This window comes from Canis lupus, chromosome 1 (genome assembly GCF_003254725.2).
Source record: "Canis lupus dingo isolate Sandy chromosome 1, ASM325472v2, whole genome shotgun sequence".
Classification (NCBI taxonomy): Eukaryota; Metazoa; Chordata; class Mammalia; order Carnivora; family Canidae; genus Canis; species Canis lupus.
Window position 1 is genome coordinate 55,824,816 of NC_064243.1, and position 22,787 is coordinate 55,847,602.

Sequence of the window (22,787 nt, forward strand, 5' to 3'; positions counted from 1 at the left end):
GGAGGAATGTGTTTAAGTACTCAGCAGATTCTCAGGGCTGTGGAATCTGAAAGAGACTTCGTAGTGGCTTTCAGGAAGATCCATTTCTTTCCTGACCCTGTCTGTGTCCATCACTTTCCTGCTGGAAGTGGGAAGACCTCTCTCTCCACAGTTCGGGACCCTGTGGTTGGAATAATACGGCTTTCGTCCCAGGAACCAGGCACCGGACTTGCTGATGCAGCCCTGAGACTCATCCCCACCCCTTATAGCCAAAGCTTCAGATTAAACATCTGATTAAAAATCAGATTTGTATTTTCTGTTTTGTTCTTTTTCCCAGTCCCCCGACAAGTCAATTGAGGCATTGTTCTTGAAAATCCTCACTCTTTGGTTTTCTGTGTGAGCCAGAATTAGATTTTTTTTTTTTTCTCCCTGTAAAGTTGTAAGCCAAGGCTAAACTATTTCAGCAATGTCGTCTGCGATGGATACTATCCAGAGTCTGGGTGTGCAAAATTCTCTTGGTTTCCAACCAGTCCCCACCAAGAAGTTTGCACCCCCTACAACCACTGTGCTCCCGGCGTAAACACCTGAACGCCTTGACAGAGCTGCTCTAGAAGCAGCCACATTCCCGCCAGACTTGACCCTTGTCACTGCGGGCCGACCCAGTATCTCTAGTTCACAACTCGCCCCTAAGTGCATTGTTCTGCTAAAAAAAAAAAAAAAGGGGGGGGGGGGCAGAGGCACGCAGCCCCCTGTGAATTTTCTGGCCCTTGTGGTGCTGGTACGCTTCTTTTGCTGGAAAGCCAGCTAATCAATCAGCAAATTTGAGAGGCGACATTCTGGCCTGGATGCGGCAGCCACGGAACCTGCAGGTCGAGGACAACCCTGGGGGCTGACCCAGGTGTGAGAGCCATGGGTGAACCACAGGGCAGGTCCTGCGCCCAGGGGGTCGGTGCCCTGGGACACCAGGAGGGCGCAGCGCATCTTGTGGTGGTGCCTGGGACCCTCCTGGGGCGCGCGCGCGCGTGTGTGCATGTGCGTGTGTGTGCATGCGTGTGCATGCGTGTGCATGCGTGTGCGCGCGCAGCTCTGCTGGGCGGCGCGGCCCCAGGGCCCCTCTCCACCTCCCGCTCCGCAGACCCGCGCCCGGGGCGCCCCCGGCCGAGCGGAGCCGAGCGGGGCGCGGCGGCGGCGGCGGCGGCGGCGGCGGCGGCGGCGCGGGGGTGGGGCTGGCGAGGGGAGGGAGGGAGCGCGCGCAGGGGGAGGATCCGGGAAGTCCTGCAGTTACTTGACAGCAGCCGGCGGAGCGGCTCCGCAGCGGAGGGCCGAGGGCCGCCGGGTGAGAGGGCGGCTGCTGGAGCGCGGGGCGAGGACCGCCGCGGAGCACCCGGCTCGGGCCGCCGCGGGCGCGCGTCACCATGCTGCTCCCGCAGCTCTGCTGGCTGCCCCTGCTCGCCGGGCTGCTGCCGCCCGCGCCCGCGCAGAAGTTCTCGGCGCTCACGGTGAGTCCCGCGGGGACCTGGCCCCCGGCCCCGGCCCCCGCCCCGGCCCCCGCCCCCGCCTGCCCGTCCTCGGCCTGCGCGCGCCCGAGCGCGGGAAGCAGGTGACCCTCGGGGACCGCCAACGGGGTCGCGGCAGGTGGGGCCCGGGCGCGTCCCCAGGCGGCTGCGTGGGCTCCTGGGGTCTCGCCTCCGCGTGGGGGTGCTCTCGGGGTCCTGCGCCTCCGGCGGACGGGTGGGAAGGGCCGGCGGCGGCGCGGACAGCAGGCTGGGGACACGGTCGCCCACCGGCTGCTGTCCCTGCGGCCTGGAGCGCGCTCGGCCTCGCGTCCCTCCATCACCCCGACCTCCGTGGGCACAGCGCGGACCTGCGCCCCCGGGTGGAGAAGCCGCTAGCCCCGTGCGCTGCTCCCGAGAGCCCCCTTTGGTTCGCCTGCGGGTCCCAGGGACCCTCCCCAAGTGAGCCCGGGGGGAAGCAGATGGCATTACACACTATTTCCCTCGTGCCAGCAGGCAGCAGTCGAGGCGTCTCCGTGCCCTGCGGCCCCCTCTCCCGGGTCCCCTCCTGGTCCCGGTGCTGCGCGCAGGCAAGCGCGCGCCCGAGCGCGTGGGTCACCGTGGTTGACCGCTGCGTGTTTTTCTTTCTTAGCTGAAACTTCTCTGCAACAGCCCCGGGGCCGGCGGCGCGCGGGGCCAAGCCTGGAGCTATGTGCAGGGCGCGAGCCAAGCCACCGGCCGCCGGCCTGGGCCGGGTGTCTGCAGCCCCCAGTTGGGGCAGACCTCGTGGGCTTGCAGTGTTTGCAAACCCATAATTAATGCAATCTGCAGAAACGAAAACATTCCACTTAAATGTGTTTTTGAACAAGTGCTTGAGAAAACACGAAGGTAGAGAGAACACCTCTGGTGGAGAGATGCCTTTAAGTGGTGGGACTGGTCCTGAAGGGGTTTATTGTATCGAGAATACCTAACGTTTGAAAGGAGCTGTGGTCCGGTTCTGCTTTTCAGCAAATTTGAAGCAGTCCTGTGAGCCTTATTTTTTTTCCCCCAAGCAGTATGAGGGGGAAAGAAGTTAGTGAGTTCACTGTTCATACCTAAAATTCTTCTGGAGCCGTCCTTGGGTCCCTGCCTTGTGTCTTGCAAATGACTTGTAGATTAGAAACCGCTCCCTGGAAGCTCTACCGAGGTTTGCACAGGCTCAGCTGTCCTACAGAACTTTTCTCCCCCAGAGGGGCCATCAGACGCTACTTCCCGTGTGTATTTCTGTGCGTCCGTGCTCCTAGTACCTGTGCACAGGTACACGCACATCCATACAACAGACTCCTCCCGCCCGCTGAGCATTGAAGGCCACAGAGCAACAGACGGATTCTGGAAATACGACACTGGCATTTTCTCCCAGAGCTGTCGTGACAGCTTTTTCATCCTTGCCATGGGTGTTCTGAAGGTGTGAAAGGTAGACTCCCGTGTGCCTGCGCTCCGGGGGCACCTGGGTCTGTTGGTTCCTCCCTGGAAAAGCAGAAGCGAGATGCTCAGTGATTAGATCCCTGCAGGTTCTCATCTCTTCCCTCCCCACCACTCTTCTGTTTAACATTTACTCTGGAACTCTTGTCCTTCCTTTGCTTGGGATGGAGGCTCTGTGGCTTTCCTGGCTGCCCCCGGGGATTCCAGTGCAGAGCAGAGCCCCTCACTGCACTCTCCCAGAAGACCCTTGCCTTAAATCTACATTTGCAAATGCAATCATGATGCTTTTGCATCCAGAAGAAAATTTGAAAGCCCTAAAATATTTTGGCATAGTCTTCCCACAATCTGGGAATTCAACAAGTTGGCTGAGGGGTCACGAGGGAATGTTAGATGTGCTGGATCTTCTGCGGTGATCATCTCTCTTCAGATCACTTCTTAGTATTTGGGGATCTTTTGTTTCTTCTCTGAGAATTACATCTGATCTTTAATAAATCAGAGAGGCAGCATCAGCCCATGGGAGCCTGGGAGTGGCGACTCTGGATGTGTGATCGACTCTAGCTGCATTACTTAACTTTCTTAATCTCCAGGTTCCTGATCGGTGAAGTGGGCATATCTGCTTAGCACGCTGTGAGGATCACAGATCAGGCTTTTAATATGCCTGGTATGTGTTAGTTCTCCAATTAATGTTATTTTTGATGGCACCCTTGCCATTGGTCTCTATGAGGTAGTTTTAAATCCTATAATCACCAGCTACATTGCTGTGTCCCTCAGGTGTGAGGGGATTGGTTTCATGGTGCTGTCACCTTTCACAGATGCTTAGAGCACGCCGCTTTGCTGTTGGTGTGTCCATGTGCTTAGCTGAGGTAGGTCGTGCAGGGCTGGACGCAGATTTCTCTCTGCCTCCTTCTATCCCATTTTCTGTTCTCCCCTAGAAACACGGATATTCCTCCACCTCTGTGGGTCAGAAGCCTGTCACGCCTGGCTTCCCAGAACGACACCTGCCTTCCTCGCCCCTGACACCAAATGCTCTTTTGTCTGGGGGCAGTGCTGTCAGAGTGTCCCTGGGTTTGATCACCGCTACTACTTTGTGTTCAAGACTAAGAGAATCTGCTTTGCTTGATAATTATCTTTTTTTTTTCTTTTTTTCCAACCAGAGCCATTCTTTAGAAATGGCACCACAAGGCCCTTTGTGTTTTCCTTATGACTTTTTCTTGGCTTTGCATGGTCATCAATCAGACTTCGGGGTTATTGCTAATCAACAGATGGTGTTGTTAAGTGCGTTTGATCCTCCTTAATGGGGTCCACATCTATTTCTTCCTTTAAGAAGTAGAGACATTCAAAGGCCAGATCATGTCTTTTTTTTTTGTGGGAGTGCTTGGCTTTTTTTCTTTTTACTTCTTTTTTTAAAAAAAAAATTAAAAAAAATATTTATTATTTGAGACAGCAGGGGGAGGGGCATGGGGGAGAGAGGGGGAGGGGGAAAGAATCTCAAGCTGACTCTGACACTTTACCAACTGAGTCACCCAGGAACCCCTCTTTTTATTTCCGTGAATGGCGAGACTGGAATAATTTGTAGGAGAAGCCATCTGGGTACACTTAATTCTATTCTCTAAAGGGTGCAACAGCTGTGATCACCATGCTTTTACTTTGTCACAGGTGTAGTTGTGTGGGTTTGGCACGCTGGCAGTAAACCTGCACCTGAATGTTTTCTTCAGGGCCAGTGAAGAACGATGTTCCCTGATTCCCTTCCCACGGTATTTGGGGTGGAGCCCACGGATTCCTCTTAGAACTGACTGAATGGTATTTTGTCCATCCTCAGCATGCAGACATCCTGCCTTTTCTTGTGACCAGTGGATGCCGCTGCCTTCGGTTCGCATCCAGGACTTGGTTGTGAGCACGGGCTGTCTCTCAGCGCTACACACTCTGCTTGGGGCACTTCGTGTGTGCTGTTCCCGTAACGCTCACAACCAGCCATCCACACAGGTTCTGTGGCACCACGTTCGAGAGCCAAGGGAACTGCCCCTGGACGCTGAGCTGGCCTAGCCGTTTCCAAATTCAACCTGAATTTGTTTTCCTTGCTTTGAGGGATGGGTGTTCCTGCACTAAGGTCAGTGTCCCCTTCAGGGACTTGGTGATTCCCCAGAGTCTTTCCCTCCCACCTCCACACTGGGGAGGGAGCGTGCTCAGGACTCACTGGTGTATGGGGGGGGACGTGTAGGAACAGAGTCCAAACGGCTGTTTTCTGCCCCTCTGTGAGTTCTTTTGCTTTGGAAGAAAAGGAGGGAAACGGAAAGACAGTGTTTGCTCATACATAAATTTTAAAATATTTCCTCATTAACAAGCCTGTGAGAGGGGCTGGTATCACTGTTACTGGAACATGGGCACCAAAATGCTCCTGCATCTCTGGGCCGTCGGGGGGTGAAATGTGCACCACATGGTTTTGGTGCTGTGCTCCCTCAGGGTCAGATGTTATAGGCAGTGATTCTGGGTGTTTCTTCTCCCACCACAAATGCCGTGAGCACATGTGATGCTCCGGGAAGGCCGTCAGCAGAAGGCCGGCCAGAGGTGGTTGGGGAGGAAGACAGTAAACACAATGGACAGTGTCCAACCTAGTCGTACACGGTGACTGAACCCCAACATCTGGAGGGCTGCTTTAACTTTGATTTGGAATCAAGACCGTAAATAAAACTATAAGCGACTGAAGGCAGTAAATTGGGCAGTAAATGGGCATGTGACAAGGGCTCAGAACAGAGCAGATTTCTAGGTAATTTGGGATCAAAATAAGCCTTCATGACCCTCCAGGATTTTAGGATTGGAGCTGTTATTAGGATTAGCAGAATGCTAAAAAAAAAAAAAAAAAAAAAAAAAAGGATTAGCAAAATGCTGGGATACAGAGCAGGGTAACACCTATGTATTTTTTTTTTTTAAGATTTATTTATTTATTCATGAGAGACACACAGAGAGAGGCAGAGACATAGGCAGAGGGAGGAGCGGGCTCCTTGCAGGTAGCCCGATTCGAGACTCGATCCCAGATCCTGGGATCACAACCTGAGCCGAAGGTAGGCACCCAACTGCTGAGCCACCCAGGTGTCCCAACACCTATGTATTTTTTAATTAAAATTATGGCATTCTCCAAATACCAGACATGGACTGAAAATAATGGATTTCTAGTGGGATTTTGAAATTAAAAAAGAAACAACAAGAAATAACATTCTGAGCTCATTTATAGAAAACTAGAACGGTCCCTTTTCATTTTGCCAATCGATGGTGTCTGTAATGGGGTGGGATCCCACTATTAATACTTGAGTTATTATATTAATAATATATTATATATTAATATATATTATTAATATAATATTAATACTTGAGCTTAGAGTTTGAATAACACTCAGTACGTTGAATATCTTTAACTGAAGCCCGTGAGAGGCAAGAATTGAGAAAATAAAATCGTCATTTCATATGGACTGAGAAGAAATTATTCTGGAAGTATTAATAAGAGACTGTCTTATGTGGTTTGGTCATCTCAGGCTGAAAATCAGAGAGCAAATATTCATAATAAAGCACACACAAAAAATTGGAGCCAAGCAAAATGTTAATGCATTTATATTGTCAGAATTAAAAAAAAAAGAAATTATAAATGAAAGATTGGGTACTGTAATATCTGGCCTAATTTAATTAGAAGTCTTGACATGAGGGCCGTCTCAGAATGACTACTAAAACCACAATTATGTGCAGATTTTATTGTGTATGACATAATGCGGCCTGTAACCCATGAAGCTGGCACTTAAGACAAGGTGAAATGTCCGTACAGTAAGTAAATTCTTCCTTCCTTCGGGACGTGTTTTCCCTTGTTTTACTTTCTTTTCCCTGGTGGTCTCTCTGTCTTCTCCTTCTGCCCAAATCACAGCGGATCCCCTATGCTTCCATCACCAAGACACCCAGCATTAATGCGGCCGTTGTTTGTGTGCGAGCAGCGGCCTCTGAGCTTCTGCCCCCCCCTGCCCCCCTGGGAGCACTGGTGTGTCCCCTCTCCTTGTTCTGCCCTGGCGGTGGGCGTGCTGTAGGGGGTGGGCCACCGCTGTCACTGTATCCCCAGCATCCTGTTACTGACCCATCCATTAGCAAGCCCCAACGTCTCGGCCAGATTTTTTTTTTTTTTTTTTTTTTTTTACGGGGAGGGCGGGTAAGCCAACTTTTAAGGTTTGAGGTTGCTGGCAACGTCTCTCCCGATAATAATGAAGTTTCAGAAAGCATGAAGAGTTTTAGGTAAACACAATAATCTGTGGTGTGTTTGATCACGGGTTCAGAACACTTTAGTGTGGCCCAGGCCATGAGGCCCATTCCATGCTGAATGTTCTCAAATTTGTTAGACTTCAGTCACTTCTTAAAGAACAAGTTCTTCGGTTTGTCGGCAAAACAGTGCCGTAGCACCCAGGCCACCCTTGCCCGAGCGGGGTTCTGTGCATCTGTCTTATACTCTGATCAGGAATCCAGGTGCTGGAAACAAAGGCATCCGTCCTACCTATGAGATGCTGTGTCCTAGATGGCCGACTTCCTTCCTAGGATTAGGGGGGGCCTGTGTGACTTCCCGCAGCTTGCTCCATCCCCTCCCAGCCCTCAACAGGCAGACCCAATGACAGACTTCTCCCTGGACCAGACCAGGGCACTCCAGGATGATGTCAAGGCTATGCTGTGAAGGGGGCTCTCGTGGACACTCCCAGTGAAGGCTGATGTCCTGGGGGGGCTCAGCCCCCAGTCCGCTCTGGGTGGTGGGGAGGGCACAGTGCCCCATGGAGCCTGAGGAGGAGGTTTTTTGGCTCTTGTGTCTGCCCCCGACAGTGAGGGCTTTCAGACCAGCAAGCAGTGGATCCCTTTCTTCAGAGGGGGCTGTGTTTTTGTGCCTCAGCGAACAGTGGCTGAGAAAAGTGTACACACACGCTGAGGGGTGATGGGAAGTGCATCGCTGAGTGGGCCAACCGAGGGTTCTAATTTCTGAGGGAACCCCCTCAGCTTCAGTGTGGCTCAGTTTGTCGTGACCTCACTTACCTCTGGGGTCTGGCCGGTGCCTCTCCCCAAGACTCCCTGTGGTTGTGCCAGGACTGTGAGTGCTTGGGCGCTGTGGCCCCACAGCCCAGATCTAATTGCAGGCCCCATCCTTTTCCATCTGGTGCCATTACCTCTCTCTCTGCTCTTTTCTCACTACTTTTTTGGAACTGTCTTGAGAAGAACTGAAGGGAGACCTGCCCTCTCTTCAGGTATCTGGCCGCTGTCTCTGGTCAGCTCCTTGCACATGGGTAGCCTCTTCCCACACACCTGTCACAGACTTGCATTCTCCTACCCTGCCCCCAGCTGTCCCATAACACAAATACCAAAATGATCACAGAGACACCCTCGCAGCTTTACCTCCACGCATTAGACACCAATCAGAGTAAAGCCTTCATAGGGTCCCGTCGCCTCATGGAGAGGAGCCAACCACTTGGAAACGTGAAATGGAAATTACAAAAGATGATAAATTCCATGAATGCCTGTAACTTTAAAAATGACTTGTGAGATTTGAATGAAGGTTTCAGAGCAGCATTTAGTGTGTCGTTTGTTTTTGGTGGTGTTTTGATTCATTCCACAGAGGACCTAGGTGTGTGGAATCACACATTTTTTTAAAAGTATATTTAAAATTAGTTTAAAAAATTGATCTTTGGAAACAAGAAGTCAGTGTCCTGCCATTCTATGTGGCTGGCAGTGTTGAGACGGTCCCCTAAATGATTCTGTGGGTGTTCCCGGCCAACTGGGGTAGGGCTCCAGATAGCTCATCCCCCACTGGGGCAGACACTCTTCTGTGATTTGCCATTACCTTTGGGACAGGGTAAAAATGTATGTCATGCCTTCCCATCCTACTTTCTGCTCAGAGATCCATCATGTTAAGTGCTCGAATAAACTGTTACATTCTTCCCTGCGAGACGCCTGAGCCAAACCAGGCCAGCAGCACAGCTGTCCAGACCGAGCTCTACACGGGGCATGGCTCAACCCCCCACGCCTTCCCCTGGGCCAGGTACCAGGCATGGCTGCCGCCCGAGGACATGCCATCTGTAGGAGGCAAGAGGAGAAGAAAAAAGGAAGAGGCCCCTGTCTCCTGTAGAGCCAACTGAGTGTTAGGACATCATGGCCAGAGAGTCTTTCATCTTTGGGAAACAGACACACATAAAGTTGTAAACATTGAGAAGAGGGATAATACAAACATCATGGTGCCCTGCTCTCATGCTATTCATCGGGGAACACAATTTGTCATCAGCGGGATTCTCTTGGACCTATAGGAACTCTGGGAGGAGTTTGGTTTTAATGCAGTCTGAGAATCAATCATGCAATCTTTAAAAATTCATCTGTGGCCAAATCAACAAGAATTTACATCACCCCTTTTCCATGGGCCACTCATGTAGGTGTTAGAGGAGATGACTAGGTCTTCTGGAGGCACGATGCCTTCCTCCTGCCGGGACCCCTTGCTTCTCTGGCCTGGGCTCTCTCTCCAGCCAGATATCTGACAGTACCTGAAGATTATCTGAAGATAAAGGGAGTTGTCCACGTGCCTGAGGCATCCGCTGAGCCTTTCTCTGGGTCTGTTCTTTTCCCTTCTACGGGTCCTTAGGGCCTGAGGCTCCCAGGGCCCTTCTAAACAGCTCCCTTTTGAGCTCCAGTTGATCAGTATCCATTTAGGAATGTCGCTGTCAGTCTAGATACAAGATCGCAGAAGCAGTTGGTCATTCAGCAGCAAAGCATAACTTGAAAGAGGCACTCATGGTGGGTGCTTGTGGGTGTTCGGCTCACTTTTCTATGTAACTTTCTAAATTTGAGATTCTGTTAAGCCAGTGTCCCCTGTCGTTGCTTCCCGCCCACCATTTGTAAGTGGAATAAGTTATTCCAATTAAAACTGGACTTACATCCTGATCTCCCTTATCCCAGATTGGGACTACCCCTCTGGCTCATGCAAATTTGTTGCGCACTCCTCTGTCATCCTGCAAGAGGGCTATTGACCCCCATACACCTGAGGGACAGGCTAGGAGGTGAGACACAGGGCTCATGTTCATTTGCTGCATTGATTCACTGTTCTAGGGAAAAAGCCCCGGGAGATTCCCATTCCCCACCTCCCGACCCCTGGAATCGATGACTTAAAATCAGTAAAACACCACGTGGGGCTCTCAAGTACTTGTTCCTGTAAACCTTACTCCGAAGAGCTTGTGCTAATCCCATAATTGACACTTTGTGTACGAGGTCATTCAACCAGCTGCCAACAGACCCGGTGTTCCACACCCTATTCTCGCACCTTGTGCATGGGGTATCTCCTGGAAACGTGGAGTGTTCTTCTAAGCATCGGGATGATTGCCTCTGGGACACGGGATTAGGAGTTCTGTGTGATATAATAAATTGTTTTGACACTCTGAATCTTTCTCTCTTAAAACAGAGAGAGCCAGCTTTCTGTGCTCTTACGATCGTATCTCATTTGTCCCTGAGACATCCCTGCCAAGAAGCTATATATATGTCGTGGGTGTATATATTTTAGATTTCTGCAGACGCCGCAGGGTAAGGAAAGTGAGTAACAGCTCTGACCTGAATATACACGTTGGCTAAGTTGTAGCTTTGCTGGATCTGCAGATATGCACTCGTGATAATCAGTTCTTCATTCTTAAAAGATTTATCTTTTGGAGGGAGTTGCTGCAGATGGATCATTCTTTTCATTCAGAGATATAATCCAGGTGGAGCCACGGATCCGGATCCGGTCTGTGGCACCCCTGGCGTCCCAGCCCCTCTCGGCCCTGCTGGTGTGCAGGCTGCACGTCCACGGCCCAGCATCCGCCACAGGAGGGAGCCCAAGAGCAGCCTGGCTCTGGCTCTGGGGGGGCTCCTGGGTGGGCTTTGGGGTCCGACCACCGGCAAAGCCTCGGCCACCTCGACAGTGAAAGGACCCCACGGGCTGCTGCTGCTTTGTGTTCAGGCACCGCATTCAACTCTCCAGTTTTGAAGCTTTGAGTCCTGATGCAGCGATGCTCAATCCGGGAATTAGGACACAGGGACACATTTTCTCCGATGTGTCTGGCAGCAGCCCTGCAAGTCTGGGACGAGCGTGTGAAATGCCAGGCGGGTACTCAGCTAGCGGGCAGGAGCACTGTGATGTTGGGGTGCAGGAGTGGCTCGGAGAGGCCCCGGAGCGGAGTGGACTGGCCCTGGCTGCCGCCGCTGCAGGACCCGCTGGCTCAGTAAGCGGATTTTACCTTCCTGCCAAGTCCGCATGGTGGACAATGTGCTCCAGGGCGGAGGTTCTCAAACATGCCGAGTTTACGATGGCTCTTCCCCTGCAAGATCAGATGTGCAGCACATCGAGCCCCCCCCTCCATGAGGCCCTAGGGGAGCCCCATCCCCCTGGACTCCCACTGACCCCTCACCGGCACCAGGCTTGGAAACCACTCACATTACTTTGTTCCCAAAACTCTCAAGGAAGTTCAGAGAAGATGTTACGGGCCCATGTCAGGCTCTTTCCTTTCTGCTCTCCTGCTGTGGCTGCAGTGGCCCATGGACTGTTTCTGGGGGCCATCAGGAGGACAGTCACGCCTGCTGTCCCAGGGTGTCCCTTCACCTGCCTGGACCTCGTCAGAGCTGGGGCTTGTTTATAGGCTGCAGGGAGCCTGCATCCTCATCCCTGTGGGAAGCCAGTAGCCGGTAGCCCTACCACTTGCTGCTGGGTCGGAGGGGGCTGCCCCTGGGCTCCAGGGGTCCTGGGCTGTGGCCTGGGTGATGAGGGGCCCTGGCATCTGGTCTGTGTCCCTCAGAAGGCTGTGCACCCACACACTGCAGCTGGAGCAGGTGTGGGATGCTCAGATGGGGCAGCCCCTGTCCTGCAGAATCAGGGGTGAGATCCCACAGCGACCCTACACATAGGGTGCAGGGGGGACCAGCAGGGACGAGCCCTTCCAGTGGGGCAGGTGGCAAGGGAGGCTCGTCCTGGGTGATGGCAGGAAGCATAGATCTCTGCCCTCCTGCCAGATCGGAAACGTTTGTAAGACGCTCAATCAGATGCAGTCCTCCTGGGCTCACACCACATCTCCATCTCGAGGCCGTGTCCTCGGGGCAGGTGGAGCACACTGGGGGCAGGTGGAGCCCACATCCTGGGACAGGGGAGGGGGGTGAGCAGCCTCCTGGAGCCCGGGGCCAGCCCCAGGTCAGCCAGTGGTCACGCTCAGCCGAGGACCTTTCCCAGCAGGCCTCCCTCCTGCACCGTGTGTGTGATCCCTGCCTCAGGAGGGGCGGTTGGGCAGGGAGGATGCCTCCAGGGATGGGCCAGCACCCATGCAACCCCTGCATCCCTCCTTCCTTCTGGGGCAACTTGGCACGTCAGCCCTTCCCCCCGAAATCTCATCCTTGCTCTTCTTATCTAACCCCCACATTTAGCAAAAAAATGGCAAAATAATTCAATTCGCAAAGCAAAGGTAGAGTTAAACGTTAATCTCTGCTGTCTCTCGTCTCCCTCGGTCTCTAATGCTTTTGGTGTCTTGGTCTCTTACTTTCTATCTCTCTGTCTCTGTTTTCTGTCCCTCTCTGCCCTGGGGTCTGCCCACCATGCATGGAGACGCAGCCATTCTCTCTACACTCCCCGCCCCGAGCTGTGGCCCCACCAGCCTGGCCCCTTGGGCTCGGTTACCTCCTTCCAGCACCAGGGAGGAGGTCCCCTGTTCCCTACAGGGAGGATGGAAAAGTCTGTAGGTCATCGGGCTCCGTGAGCTGCAATATCTGAGAAGAATCCTGACCTAACCCAGAACCCAAGTCAGCCAAATTCTAAGCAGGTTTTGTTTTTAAAAAAAAAAAAAATTGCTATTTTTTTTTTCACCTCTTCTTCTTTCCTTTCTGGGTTTCCCAGTTTCATTGAGAATTTATAATTTCCCTCTCTAAGTTTACGGCTGTGAGATCCAGGCTCTTAGCCCTGGCATCCCTGCTGGCTGGGTGTCCCCAGGGCGAGTGAGGCAGAGCTGGTTTGACCTCGGCTCTGCAGGTGGGGAGGCAGGCGCCCAGCTGTGCCGAGGATGGGAGGCACATGTGACCGATGCGCGCTGCAGCTGGCACCCTGTCCGTGTGCTGGTGGGATCCTCTTAGGCATGTTCTGTGGAGGGAGAAGTAAGGCCGCCCAGTGAGGTATGTAAATACCGTTGTAACATAGCATAGTCTGGATGTGCTTGAGGGGCCAGGGGCATGTGACAGACAGGAAGTCTCCCCTGGGTGCCTGTTCCTGGCTCAACACAATCATGCAGACAGGTCACTGTCCAGCAGGCGAGACAGTTGTGTGTCGTGCAGCTTGAGCCTCTGCTGGAGCCGTGGCCAGTGGGCTGGGGCTGTGGGGAGGGGTCACAGCTGTCAGAAATGCTGCCTGGGAGGTGGCTCCCCTGGGTCCTGAGTGTCTGGGTGGCAGCCAGAGGTGGGGAAGGTACCATATGGAGAGGCAGCTGGACAGGGAGGAGGCCTCATGAGGGGCTCCCTCAGGGCACAGGGGTCAAGGCAAGAGCAGGCGGTATTCTGAGAGGGTGGGCTGGACAGCTGAGGGGACACTTCCAGGGTGTCAGAGCAGGGATGCGGGGAGTTGTGATATGGAGGCAGGGGTGCAAGCTGTGTGCTGCGGGGGGTGCTGGGGGCAGGGATGTAGCTGTTGTGCTGTGGGGTGCAGGCAGAGCAGGAGTAAAGGGAGCTATGATGCTGGGGGCAGGGATGCAGATGGTGCTGCAGGGGGTGCAGACAGGCAGGGGTGCAGGGAGCTGTGATGCTGAGGGCAGGGGTGCAGCCATGGTGCTACAGGAGTTGCAGACAGGCAGGGGTGCAGCCCATGATGCTAGGCACAGCGCCCCTGGTTCTGGCTCTCCAGCTGTGTCTGTTGGGGTGAGACTGCACCGTGCTGCTTCACCCTGACCCTAGGCCGGGCAGTGGGCTTCAGTGACTCTACAGTGTGCAGAGTCCCTAACAGACTAGCAGTTTCCACCTGCTGCCCTTATCCTAGCTGCTGTTTCCTACGAGCAGAGTCTCAGGGGAGGCAGGAAGGTCGTAGCTGGGGTGTGCCCTATGCAGGCTGGGGCATGGGGGCTGTGGGAGGGGGAGCTGTGCAGGGCCTCTCCACTGCTGGGGGCAGGCTGCTCCTCTCTCCTTGTGGTCTTTCCTCGGAAAGTTGGTGCCAGTGCTGCTCCTTTCCTCCATGAGTCTCACTTCCTGAAGATTATCTGAGACTCCCTCACCTTGTGGACGTAACAGAAGGCAGACGGAGAACACAGATTGCATCCTCACTCAGAAGCAGGGTGGCCGGTGTCCCTGGGGTTGTGGGGTTAGTTGTGGGGACCCCAACACCACGAGGAAAGAGTTGTTAACAGACCCCAAAGGCCATCCTGACCTCACAGGGGCGGGCGCTCTGGGGTACAGTTGCTTGCCATGTTGCACGTTGGTGGTGTGCAGGGGTGCAAGGGGGTGCGCTCTGGGTCCCCCAAATGTCTGCAGAAGCTGTGCGTGACTTTCCAAACTACGAAGGGCTGGCAGGGCCCTGGCCAGGCCCCTGGGGGTGCTGGTCCCTGTGTTGCACGACCCTGGAGGACAGTGGGGTGGGACCTGCACGTAGGTATGTGGGCCGTGCCAGGAAGGACTCGGTCTCCCTTCTGGCTTCATCATGTGAGGGCTGATGTTTGAAGGCTTGTGACTAGGGAGTAGATTGCATGTGTGTGTGGGGGGGTGGGGCCTGGGGTGGGGTGTGGGCAGGGGCCTGGGAGGTAGAGGGGGAGTGGGTGGGGCATGGGAGGGGCGTGAGGAGATGGGGGAGTGGGCAGGGCGTGGAGGGAGGAGGGATGGGAAGGGTGTGACGAGACAGTGGGGGTAGTGGGTGGAGCACGGTTGGGGTGTGGGGAGGTGGGGGGGTGGGGTGTGGAGGGGATGTGACTCTGCACAGAGCCCATGGGTGGGCAATCCCAGGCAATGGTCTTTCCCTGGTGCTGACCTGGATCTGGGTCGAGTGTCCTGGCTGGGTTTGCAGCAAAGCCAAACAGACTGTGGGTCCCTCCATGTCGCCCCTCTTTCTGGGGATGAGGATCCTCACGGTCCTTAGTGGGAGTTGCTCCAGGACATGTTTCTTGGTGCTACGTGGTGATGACAGTGACTTTCAGAGGTGGGCTTTTTTCTTTTTTTCTTTTCTTTTCTTTTTTTCAATCCTGGAGACAAAGCCTCTATTTCTGAGTAGAAGTGTCCTTTACTTGTGAATTCTCTGCTAGATTTTTAAAATGCTCTCCAGTTCCAGGTGGTTTGGAGAGAAATCTGTTTTTTTGTTTGTTTGTTTTTTAGCAGGGTGCTAGGGTCTTCATGGGCTGCTCCTTTAGGTGACAAGCAGAGAGCGTGTCCACAAGGAGCAAAGGGAGGGCGGGGACGTGCGTGGAGGGGAGGTGCGTGGCCCACCATGGAGGAAGGTCCATGAGCCAGGCTTCACCAGAGATGTGAGTCTGGTAATGAAGATAAAGTCAGGCAGCAAGAATTTTCAGGAACTGACCAGGAACAGGTGCACACAGGTGAAGGTGAGGTGGTTATTTTCTGGTCATGCTCAGGTTTTTCCATCTGGCAAACACAAAATTAGGAAGAGCCAGGCCCTGCCTGATGTGTGCAATCTCCCTGAGACTTTTTGCTGGCTACCGGGCTCATCTTGCTCTGTCCTGTGACCTTGGCGACACCTGTGTGTCTGGAGTCTCACATGAGCATTCAGGTGGGGTACAGGTGTGAACTCTGAACAAGAACACAGTGTGACCCCAGGTAACACATTCCACACCCTTTATAAGGTATAAACCAGAGCCAAGCTTCAGGGCAACCGCGGGTCCCCATGTGGCCACTGCCTCACTGCCCCTCTCACCCAGAAGTGACTCCTTGTTGGGTGCGTGCTAGGTGACCATGGGTGCAGTCCCAGGTGGCCCTCGTGCAGGACTCACTGAGCGACAGGCACTTCACCCCTGTGGGCTGTGCACAGGTGCCCTGTGGTTGTATAGTGACCTGGAGGCGTTGCTCGTGGATATGCAGCAAGCCAGAGTCTCTGTGGTTGACACAACGGCCTCAGGGCGCCCACAGCAGCTGAGGTGACATGCTTCCTCCTCTGTGAGGTGACATGCTTCCTCCTCTGTGAGCGCTGCCGAAGCCTGAGGCCAGCCTGGTGCTGCACACGGCTGCTGCCTGGGGGCCGAGGAGCCACGGCCTGTGACTCAGGATGATCCCAGCAGGACAGAGGACAGCGGACCCACCAGAGGGACAGCTCTGGTTTTTCCAAAAGTGCTTCTTCTCTCACTTTCCTGCTGTTTAGGAACATTCTAAATAGTCTAATGGGGACATTCCTGCTCCATTTCCTCTCGATCTTCAGCCGTTTTGTGGCTAACTCACCTCATGTTTGCAGTCTTTGCAGATGTTCAGGGCACGACACGACATGTAGCCGATCTTTTACACCAGCCAAAAACGTGGACATGGGGCCCCATGACGAAACAGGCTCTGGTGTGGGACTTGGCACCACACGGTCCTCCTGGACTTGTACTGGAGGGACCCCACAAGGACAAAATCCCTGGGCCCCTAGAGACGGCCAGCAGAGGGCCCAGTGGCGGGCAGGGGGACTCCGTCTGGTCCTGGCGCTGCTCGTGGTGGGCGGCCAGCTACGGAGTCTCCGTGCTCTGTGCCGCAAGGTGGGAGCATCCTCTTCCGTCACCATGTGCTTCCTCCACTGCCTGGCATAGAGGCCGGCTCTTCGAGGGGAGATGGGCCTCCTGGGCTAGGTCACCCCCTCCGTGTGCCCCCGTCTCTAGCTTAGCTGCTTCTGGCCTGGCCTGCTGAGTGCTTGCTCTGCCCCAGCCCCTCTGCTGTGCCCGCAGGACACCCTGCATTTTGTTGTGTGCTTGCTTTGGCCTCCTCACTTTCTACAAACAGCAGCTCTTCCTCCAGGAAGCCTTCCTGACCCTCGGGTTGGTCTGATACCGACTCCTCATGGAGGCTGCAGGAAAGCTGGGGGCGTTCAGTTAAGAGCATTGTTTTTATTACTCTCATTTTATAATAATTAAAAAGCTAATTTATTAATTATATCTTGGAAACCAGCGTAAGGTTGCAGTTTAATTCAAAGGAAGTTGCAAAGTGGCCCCCCACACCCCTTGCTGTGCTGATGAATATGAGTTCACGGGATGCTGGCTGTATTCCGGGCATTAATTCCCCTGTTCCTTGTGGTGGGTGCACTAACTGTTCCACTTTGTGGGAGGACTTGGGCACAGATGGATTAAGTCCTGTGCCCCGGGTCACACAGCTAACAGTCATGGGCCAGGGCGAGTCTCTGGTGCGGTGGGTTAGCTGGGAAGCAGGTTGGCAGACGAGGGTCTTAGAGCCGTGTTGACCACAAAGCATTCCGCAGACTCAGAGCTGTCGAGGCCAGAGTCCACCGGGTTCATGGACGAAGAATCGGGGGTAGGGGCAGGGGCTCAGCCGAGGGCGGCCAGGCGGGAAGTGTCAAGAACTCTCCACACATACGCTACAGGGTGACCATCCACACCCACCGTGTCCATGGGCCCCTGCAGGAGGCTCTGGGTCTGCAGCGGCGTCAGGGGTGGAGGGCTGTTCCCATCTGGTAGCCCAGGTTGTGGTGGTGGGGACAGTCCCCGTGGGGCTGTGGCCAGACGTTTCTCTCCGTGCTCTACCCATCTCGTCTGTGCATCACGTGCATCCTCCGAGTGGTGGTGTTGGCTTCCAGAGGCTTCCTGGGTGCAGGTTTGTCTTGCTGCAGTCTGAGCTCCGTGGGGCCCCGTGGAAGCCTTCCCTACTGAGGTGGTGTAAATGCAGTGTATTTAGGTGGAGTTCACCTTGACAGGCTGATGTGTGAAAATATTTTCCAGGGGCACTTGGTCTGCCTTGGACTTTAGCTGTGCTCATGTGACCGCCCGCGGCCGGAGGATGCCTCAAATAAGATAGGTGCTCCGAAACCCCGTCCTCTGAGACGTTCTTTAGGAGGACGTGATGGGGTGTCCTCCTTAGGAGCTTTGGAGAAAGTCTAGAAGCAACGTAGTGATGTAACAGACGTTGTAAGTAACCGCACTGCTGACCCACACGTGCCACTCGACACCTCTACTCTGTTTTGCTGTGTCCCCTTCAAGACCTCCCCACGTCATTTTGGAAAACACTTTAGTGATGAGAATTTTTCATCTCTTTACTTGGTAGCGTTGAGGGGTGGGGTAGACGAGGGAGAGAATGAGTCATCTCACCGGCCTGGACGTTACTAGAAGGGGCTGGAGGTGTCCTTGCCAGCCCGAATCGGGGCCCCTGGGCAGCCAGGTGTATGGCACAGGTGCGTGGGCTCCGCCCCACCAACTCCCTGCCACTCCCTTTGGTGGCTTAATCTTTATGGTGAAACCTAATGCCAAATTGTAGCAAAAGTGATTTGAGCTCCCGAACCTTCATGGCGTATTGCATTCATTATCAGGAGGGACTTATTTCGGTGGAGACGTGTTAATAGACAGCAGGACCTATTTTTAAAATTAGGGATGCAAAACGACGTGAAGGCCGCTGTGGCTCTTCTCTGCCTTCAACGCTGGTTGTGTGAGGGTGAGAGATGATCCATGCATGGGGTGAGCTCAGGAAGGGCCTTGGCCCTAACCCTGTCTGCGAGGTGCCCATGCTGACACGTGGTATTTTCACTGAAAGGCCATGAGAATCTAACCTCATTCCCGTGTGGTGTTGGGCATACTGTGAATTTCAAGTGCATCCCTTGTAAACGTTTTGGGTGATTTTGCAGAAGCTACCTCCAATGGTGATGTGCAGGACAACCTCTTAGGGGTTCATCCTTTCTCTTGAAGCAGACGGAGGAAGGTTTATGCTACCAGTGGCTTTTCATTGGCCTCCCATGGTGGTTTTCCTTTGGATATTTATTGAGCCCGGTGTGGAATTTTGGTGTAGTTCAAAGCATCGTGGATGTGAACTAAAATCTCTACTAGCACGTTGAACAAGGAGGAGCACATGCAGACGTGCAGTCCTCACAACTGGACCTGGTCACTCAGCCAGCGAAGGTGCGCCCAGTGGGGAATGACGCAGCTGGCTGCAAACACTGCTGTCCACCAGCTGGTCTGTGCTGCTCCTGTCCAACTAGTGTTGTTGGGGGAACTCTTTCTTAATGCCCGGTGTTCGAGGTCAGGGCTGGAGTTTCTTGGCATGGAGATGGCATGTCAGCTCCTTGGGAGTGAAATCACTAACTTAATGAGAATCTTTGGCGGTGGCTCTTGTCTGGGTCAACCAAGTGGTCTGGGGCTGTGCCCTTCTGCACCGACGCCCTTTCCTCTCTCCTCCCATAACTTCTGACACTTTTGGTTGCCTGGTAACTGGGGTCAGCAGAGTCCATCACTTGAGGCCACTTCATGGGTAACTCTGCGATCCCACTTCATCAAGTATAATGAAGGCTGTTCCCATATTGTGCAGTTCAGGCCAAGCGCTGACAGACTGACCTTGGGGAAATTTCACATTTGCAGCAGGGTGGAGGATGCAGCTGGGTTAGAGCGGCCCCGTGTCTGCAGACTGGGTGGTCCTTCCCAGGCTGGCGTGCAGCCTCCCCTGTTCCAGGGCCCCTCCTGGGCGGCCTCTGCCCTGAGGATTCCGGGCTCCTCTGAGCTCTCTCTGGCTGGGGTCACCTGTCCTCCCTGACCTCTCCTAGTCAGACATGCGTGAGGCTCTCATGTCATGCTTTCCAAAGGGGGATTCTGGTGACTGATATGGAATCACATGGACTTGGAGATGGCATTGGACACCAATGGACTTGGAGACGGCATTGATGCAGAGATGCTTAGGGAAGGGGAGGGGATGGTGGACTTAGAGGTTAGAGGGAGAGGCTTGGGGGACAGGCGCATCAGCTTGAGAAATGAGCTGACCTCAGGGGCATTGCCCGCCAATCTGTGTGCTGGTGAGACTGAAAGGAGGGTGTGTTCCTGGGAAGAGGGTGAAGTGGGTGACTGGGTAGTGAGAGAAACTTCTCTTCCTACAGTTTCCAAGATTCAAATGACCTTTGGCCATGTTGGTGGTGATCTAAGGTACACCAAGCAGATGTCTAATTTGGAGGTCTCCACGTCTTTTTTTTTCAAGGTTTTATTTATTTATTCATTAGAGACCCAGAGAGAGAGAGAGGCAGAGACATAGGAAAAGGGAGAAGCAGGCTCCCCACAAGGAGCCCGATGTGGGACTTGATCCCAGGACAGGGGATCATGCCCTGAACCAAAGGCAGGTGCCCAACTGCTGAGCCACCCAGGCATCCCGGAGGTCCCCATGTCTGAGGATCCTGTTGGGGTCCGGCCCTGCGGGACAGTGGGGTGGCTCTCACGGCACACTCCCTCCCTTGCCACCCAGCTGTCTGGCGCTCTGTTCCTAAAACACGCTTCTGACCCACATTCGAAAAACGGAGAATCATAAAATGCAGCATGAGGATTACCTGCGTAACATAAAGTAATATATCTTTCTCCTCTGTATTTACCTTAAGGATAATCTCATTTTAGTAAACAGAAACATTAGTCATAAAGAAATCAGAGCTTGAGGCAGTTCACAGCTAGTAAGTTTTAATGAAGCCATTTCAGGTGGCACCTGTTGCCTACACTGTGTTCTAACAAACGTGAAGGTTGTTCTCTCAATATATAAAGGGGAAAACACTTATTTTGAGTGGTTTGAGAGGTTACTAAAATCTGCTAGCTTTGACTTTTTCATTTAATGCATGTGGACACTTGAAGGGATGTGAAGGGGGAGGGAACGCGGCTCGTGCAGGGGAGGCCATCTGTGAACTGCAGTGGTGTCTGGGACGGGCCGAAGGATGAGGACGGTATTTCTGGGTAGTAACCTGTGCAGGCAGCAAGTAGCTGAGAAAGCACTTCCATCCCAACGCTGGTCAAGTGATCTCGGGGACATCAGAGCAGGTCCGGTGGGGCCCTGGGCCTTGCCGAGGTGCAGTGGTCACAGGGGCAGGTACCTCTGCAGGGAGGGTTTTCCGTGGAGAGAGGCTGGCCAGAATGGAGCCGGGCCGGGTTCTGCATCATGACACAGTGTATCCCTGGGACTTGAACCCGGGTCCATGCTGGTGACGGCTCTGGGGCTGGCCCTATGGTGACAGTGTCTGCAGGGGTAGCTGGCAGTACTGTCTGACGGCCAGAGGCTGCTGGAGGGGCGTCTTGTCCAGGCCACTTCTGGGTGCATTGTGTTCCCTGGGGAGGAGTTGACGAGGTCCCCCAGGAGGAGAACCAGAACCGCGTGGGCATCATGAGCAAGCGACGGGCCCAGGTCTCCCCGCTTCCCTGAGTGTTGGGTTGGTTCATGCCATGGTTTCTTCACACACCCTGTGCACCTGAGGGTCAGAAGCCAGCGTTGATGACAGTCCCACAAACCGTACATAGATAAGCTTGATGGTGTCAGGTGTCATGGACATTACATGTTCATATTGAACTTGTAAGTGGTGATGTTTTCAAAGTTTCCCGATTTCCCTCAGGACTTTCCTAGTCAGCTTTCTTCTGCTGTTGCAGAAACAGGTATCCGTGGGGCAATATTGCATTCAAGGAACCACTGGGTAGAGGGATAGAAAGTGCTAGGTGTTGGGGAGGGGAATCTGCCTGCAGGAGTGTGGACAGGAGCACCTGGCGAGTCTCCTGCCAGCAAGATGCTCCAGCCCCTTGGGGGTCACAGGCAGGGGTCATAGGGGGGTCACGGGCAGGGAGTCACAGGCAGGGGTCACAGGGAGTCACAGGTGGTGGTTATAGGGGGGTCACAGGAAGGGGTCACAGTGGGGAGTCATGGGGAGTCACAGGCAGGGGTCATAGGGGGTCACAGGTGGGTCACAGGCAGAGGTCATGGGAGGGGGTCACAGGTGGGGATCACGGGCGAGGGTCACAGGTGGGGGTCATGAGGGAGTCACGGGGGGTTACAGGTGAGGGTCACAGGGGGAGTCATGGGGGAATCATAGGTGGGTGTCACAGGCAGAGATTACATGGGGGTCACAGGCAGAGGTCACAGGCAGAGGTCATGGGCAGGGGTCACAGGTGGGGGTCACAGGTGGGGGGTCACAGGCCGGCAGAAGCCCAGGCACTGCAGAACAGCCCCTCCCACCCAGGAAAGCCTTGCCCCAGGGGTGGGCCATTTATTCCTGGGGCATAGCCCCCAACCACACGGCGTGCAGCAGCGCTGGCCCCCGTCCGCCACAGAGAGGAGCCTGGCAGCCTTCATGGGTCCTGCGGCTTTGTTTAATCTGCTGCTTCTCATCAAAGCTTCAACACTTTCTTTCTGTTCTTTTTTTAATAAAAAGTGGATTTCTGTGTTGTTTTTTGTGATCTTTACTGGGCAACACCTAGTCGGCAATCCTCCAAGCTGTTATTTTGTGTGTTTTTAACGTCGTGTTTTATATGTTAAGTTCCTGGTTATACATAGAACAGCCTTTGCTCTTGACTTCTCGGTCATGAGAGAGCAACCTCAGAGGCCCTGGGTGTCCTCACGGAGCTTCTGGAAGCCCGTGGGCTGGGCTGTGCACGGTCGGAGGGTCGCTGGACTGCCGGCAAGGTCTGTAGGCGAGGAAGGAACTTCCATTGGAGGCAGTTTCTAGAAGTCTCAGGAAGAAAGCATAGTTCTCATAGTATTGGCCCCAGAGGAGGAATTGTCCGAACCCCGCTGGATGCAGGGCGCACCTGCAGGGTGTGTATGTGTGCGTGAGCCAGGGCTGGGTGTGGGACGGAAGTGGGCGGGGAGGCTGGCCACCGCCAAGTCGTCCTCCTGGTGTGGCCTCCCTGCAGATGCTGGGGTGGCCCCGGGCAGAGGCAAGCGGGGCGGCCGGGCTGGGGT

The 22,787-nt window shown here is 54.2% G+C and overlaps 1 protein-coding gene across 3 annotated transcripts in view; it reads left to right on the top strand.

Moving 5' to 3' along the window:
* The first annotated feature begins 1,297 nt into the window (after positions 1-1,297).
* The window catches only part of SMOC2 (SPARC related modular calcium binding 2), a 160,621-nt gene continuing 139,131 nt past the window's right edge, over positions 1,298-22,787 (top strand). Inside the window, exon 1 of one of the 3 annotated variants that reach the window (XM_025422792.3) lies at positions 1,298-1,478. In XM_025422792.3, coding sequence (XP_025278577.1) covers positions 1,395-1,478 — 84 coding nt within the window. In that variant the 5' untranslated portion in view covers positions 1,298-1,394. The remainder of the gene's footprint in view (positions 1,479-22,787) is intronic. The other 2 variants (XM_025422790.3, XM_025422791.3) reach the window with 2 other exon arrangements.